The sequence below is a fragment of the Chaetura pelagica genome, unplaced genomic scaffold (assembly GCF_000747805.2).
Source record: "Chaetura pelagica isolate M959 unplaced genomic scaffold, ChaPel_1.0 scaffold302, whole genome shotgun sequence".
NCBI classification, from domain to species: Eukaryota; Metazoa; Chordata; class Aves; order Apodiformes; family Apodidae; genus Chaetura; species Chaetura pelagica.
Window position 1 is genome coordinate 1,186,423 of NW_009952561.1, and position 5,022 is coordinate 1,191,444.

At 56.1% G+C, this 5,022-nt stretch overlaps 1 protein-coding gene across 1 annotated transcript in view; it reads left to right on the top strand.

Moving 5' to 3' along the window:
- EIF4EBP1 (eukaryotic translation initiation factor 4E binding protein 1) overlaps positions 1 to 924 on the top strand; it is a 13,202-nt gene extending 12,278 nt beyond the window's left edge. The window contains exon 3 of the mRNA XM_009993255.1: positions 893 to 924. Within this exon, the coding sequence (XP_009991557.1) occupies positions 893 to 924 (32 nt within the window). The remainder of the gene's footprint in view (positions 1 to 892) is intronic.
- Positions 925 to 5,022: the final 4,098 nt, after the last annotated feature.

Consider the following 5,022-nt stretch of genomic DNA (forward strand, 5'->3'; position numbering starts at 1 on the left):
GTACATAGATTGCTGCACACGTGGATTCTGTGCAGGGTTCTGGGCACACATCCGTTGGGCTCCATTGATGAGGCAGGTGTCATCCTGCTTTGAATATATCACTTGTCCAGTGTCCAATGCTGCCTTCAGGGGCTCAGCAGAAGCTTGCAGGGGTGGTCAAGGCACAGGCCAGTCCATGGGAGAACAGATCAGTGGCCACTTGGTGCACATCAACACTTTACTACAGACAGTGGCAGCAACTGTTGCTCTTGAGCAACAGTTTTGTTTCTTTTTTTAAAACAGCTTTTTTATTAAAGCTGAGATCACTTCCTGAAGCAACCTGAAAGTACCCAGTGGAGTTTATCTTCTCTCTAAAAATAAAGGTCTGAATGCTCACCAGCTGGCTTCCACACTCACTCTAAGCAAAACTCTTCCCAGAGTCAATGATGCTCACTGCTTTTTATTCCCCACTTGTGACCTGAGGTGCTTCACTGGATTCCCTGGCTGTGCTGGATCCCAGCCCTGTCCTCAGGAAGGGTCATTCCTGCCACCCTGTCACTCTGCCTGAGCTGTGAAACTTGCATCTGTGTAGAAGTTTATACCAGGGATTGTCATCAACGTTATGCTTTACATTCCTTTTTACAAGGAAATTCAGGGATAAAAATAAATGCAAGGGCATCTTCTCTGCTGCTGCTCTTGTCTGTCTGTGAGGACAATCCCCTCTGTGGGCAGAGCTTCTATTTTTCTAGTACAAGGTGGTTTTCATATCCAAGTTGATGCCTGGGGGCAGTTTTTTTATGTCCCAGCAGCCACATTTCTGAAGCAAAACTGACTTCTTTCTTCAGTAAAATATTTGGTATTTATTAAGAAGCTTTTAGGCCTTATCTGTGGGTGTTTATGTCCCTCCCAGCAGCTGAGGAGGAGCAGTTTGACATGGACATCTAAAGTACGTGCCCTGGGAGTGCTGATCCAGTGAAGAACCAGGACCTTGTCTTGAGGATTCCCACCAGCCAGGCTTACCAGCAGCCCATGCCTTGAGTGCCTTCCTGCTTCCCGGGAAAGGCAGTTTCTTCCCTCCCTGGAGCCGGGGGTGTGTCCTGAGACACGGACTGAGCCTCAGCCTCCCCCGCGGGCACCGGCCCTGCTGCCCAGGGGCCTGGGGGTGCCAGAGGGGACACTCTCAATGATTGGTTTTGTTTCCAGTTTTATGCTTTGGTTATAATCATTTTAATACTGTAAAAGTTACGGAAATGCAATACGAGGGAGAAATAAAAATCATTTTGAGTCTCCTGGTATGGAGATGAATGCAATAAATGTGGCTTCTGTCCTTTTGTTCGTTCCAGCAAGAAACTTCCAGCCTGTTTTGCAGGAAGTTTTGCACTCTGTGTAGCCCCAGAGTGACACCCTGACTGGGGTGACAGTGGCCCAGGAGCCTCAAGCATCTGGGGGGCATCTGTCCATGTGTTCCACATGCAGCTCCTGCTGGAAGTTTCCAGCTCTGGGTCTGATATCAGACATGGCCAGAGCTGTGGGGGGTGTTCCCAGCTGTCCCGAGGTGCAGGTGCTGCAGCTTTTTTAATCACCCTGGGGCCGCAGGTGGAGGTGGCTGGAATTAGTTCAGAGGAGGCAGCAGGAGCTGAGAGCTGCAGAGGGTCCTGACCTGAGCTGCCTTCTCACTGCCAGGGAAAACCTGAGCTCCTGGGCTGCAATTCCTGCTCCCCAGAGCCACGGATCCCTTCCAGCATGCAAGTGAGTTCTTGGCTATCATGTTGTCTGCTGCTTTTTTGATCCCTGCTGAAGCCCTTGTGCTGCTTTACACTTGTCCCTGCTTTCTGTGCCTTGGTGGGCACAGATTTAAGGCTTCACATCAACTTTGGGAAGAGAGTGGGGGTTAACAGGGAGGTTGGAAGTGATCCTGCCCGGTTCTGAGGGGGGAGTTTTCATCTGAAAGAAAACAGTTTTGCTGTGGGAGTGTTCACCTTGGGCCCCCAGAGCAGGGAGCTGAGTTCCTGGTCCTGCTCGTGGCCACTGTGCTGGGGCTGGAGGCACCCCCAAGAAACAGGTTGCATATTAGGAGGTGACCTGAAAAGGAGCTGACCCTCCTAAAAGACAAAGAGTGTCTGTCCAATCCCCCTCGGTGGTATCTGCATTTAAATATCTGCTAATTAAGCTCAATTGTGACATTATGATATGCAAGCCTTAAATAATGAGTAACTGAACAAAGCACTTGCTGCAGATAAACTCGCATATTTTAAGATAAGATTAAGTGTTTCTCTGAAACCTTAATGGGAACAGATCCAAATTTACTGCCCTCAGGTGTCACCTGATCAGCCTTGCAGCTCCGCGGGTGAAGTTGTGGGGTGTGTGTGTGCAGGGAGGAGCTGCTGGGGTGTCTGCAGCTGCTGCCCACGGGTCTTTCTTGCTCAGTTCATACTTCAGATCAAAAATGGGCTCTGTCAGCTGGGGCAGCAGCTCTGGTCCCCGTGTCCTCAGAGCCCTCCTGCTCCAGGCACAGCACAGCAACCTCTAGCTCTGTTTTCTGGGGGAGGTGGCAGCAGATTTGTTTTTAAGAAAACTTGCCGTGTTGATGCTACTTTGCCCAAAGCTGGTTACTTTCGGGGGGGCTAAAAATACCCGTGGGAGACTGGAGAGGTGTTTGCAGTGATTAGGTCTGGGTGCTCAGCACTGGGGCTGCTTTTCCTGCTCTCCCCTCACCAAACTGTGGTTGTGGTGGAGCCTGGGCAGTGGGCTTAGCTGGGAAAGGAGCTCCATGTGCAGCAGAGGGTAAAAAAAAAAAACCAACCCATCCTAAAATCTCTGGTGATCCTGGCTTACCCAGCCAGCACTGTGGTCCTGGCTCCCTGTCCCCCCACTATGGGGCCACCCCAAGCCACGGGTGGCTCCTCCAGGTGCCCAGGGCTGGTTCCAGCCTCCCTGCTCTTTGTGCCACGAGGGTCTGACCCACACGGACAAGGGTCTCGTGGTGACAGGTTTTTGTGTGGCTGCAAAGCTCTCGTGGAGTGCCAGCTCTCCCCAGCAAGGCTTTTAAGTTCCGTTCCCTCCCACCCCCCTGCTAGAGGGTAACAAGGGTTTTAAGTGTTAAGTATTTTGTCCGTGCTCAGCTTTGCATCAGTATCTGCGTGTTTATGTAGATCTGGGGGAGCATCAAAGCTCCAGGTGCCTGCGACAGGGATTCATGGCTGATAATCCAGGGGGAGGGAGAGCACCCTGCGAAGCACCCGGCCAGGTGCCAGGGGGTTCAGGAGGGTCAGGGCTCCTGGTGGGAGCCCCGGGGCCATGGGAACACCTGGCCTGGTGACGTGGCCCTCGTGCCCATCTGCTCCCGTGCAATTTGTCCCATGTTCAGCCCTTGAGCTCCTCCACCCGCGGTGTGTGGGGCTCAGCATCCCCTGCTCAGTCCTTTGCATCCTCCCCCCTCCCCTGCACCCCCGGCCGGTGCCGCGTCCTTCACTCTCACTTTTTGGGTCTGTCTCCTTCACGCTCCAGTTGTGCCTACGCCGTGGAAAGAGCAGCTCGGCTCTTCCCAGGCAGATCCCTGCTGGAGCAGGGTTTGTTCCTTGCCCTCACAGCCCGGGGGCTGCCCGGCAGGGGGGAGCAGCGTGGGGGGCTGCCTCCCACAGCTGGGATGCTCCGGGGAGGTCTGCTTTAAGTGTTAAGTATTTTGTCCGTGCTCAGCTTTGCATCAGTATCTGCGTGTTTATGTAGATCTGGGGGAGCATCAAAGCTCCAGGTGCCTGCGACAGGGATTCATGGCTGATAATCCAGGGGGAGGGAGAGCACCCTGCGAAGCACCCGGCCAGGTGCCAGGGGGTTCAGGAGGGTCAGGGCTCCTGGTGGGAGCCCCGGGGCCATGGGAACACCTGGCCTGGTGACGTGGCCCTCGTGCCCATCTGCTCCCGTGCAATTTGTCCCATGTTCAGCCCTTGAGCTCCTCCACCCGCGGTGTGTGGGGCTCAGCATCCCCTGCTCAGTCCTTTGCATCCTCCCCCCTCCCCTGCACCCCCGGCCGGTGCCGCGTCCTTCACTCTCACTTTTTGGGTCTGTCTCCTTCACGCTCCAGTTGTGCCTACGCCGTGGAAAGAGCAGCTCGGCTCTTCCCAGGCAGATCCCTGCTGGAGCAGGGTTTGTTCCTTGCCCTCACAGCCCGGGGGCTGCCCGGCAGGGGGGAGCAGCGTGGGGGGCTGCCTCCCACAGCTGGGATGCTCCGGGGAGGTCCGAGGGACAAGTGTTGGTTTTCTCATCGCATTTGCTGTCCCTGCCCCTTTCCGTCTGGGGGGGCAGGGCTGAGTGCCCGGGTCCTGATCCGCGTCCTGGCCCAGGTGGTGCCTCCACCGTTTGTGCAAACACCAGCCCGGGCTGTGATGGGCCCTTTGGGCTGTTTGTTCTCTCTCTCTTCCCTCCTTTGTCCGAGGTAAACGGTGCCAAGGTTCCCTGCCTTCCTGCTGTTCCTGGCACAGGTGGCTCTGGGTTGGTTTTTGGGGGGAAGCTTGTGGGTCTGGCCCGTGCACAGTGAGGGGAGCTGGGGAGCAGGCAGGGGAGCAGCTCCTCATCCTCATCCCAGCCTGCCCCACACTCTGGCACTTCCTGAGAACTTTACAGCTGTAAAACCCCGGGCACTTTTCCTGCCAGAAAAGCTTCCCCACGAAGGGAAGGCTTCGTCCTTCCCACGCCAACGTGTATGGGAGCTAAAGCCAGGCCAGCCTTTCCAAAGCAGGCACCCCAACAGCTCCCTGACACTTTTGGGAGGGCAGTGGGATGCTCCACGGCCCCAGCACTCCTGGGGGGGGGGGCTTCTGCTCTGCAGCAAAACCCCCACTGAGGAGCTGCAGCAAAAACTGGTCCCTTCTGCCCGGGCCAGGAGCTCCCAAGGAACATCTGAGAGCAAGACCCGGGTCCCAGCAGGACCGTGCCCTGCCCGGAAAAGCCTCCATGTCCCCTTCCCCCTGTCCCTCCGCCCCCGCAGTGTCCCCGCCCCGGGATGCTGAGGGGTCCTGCTGCGGGGGGGGCTGCAGGGACCCCCCG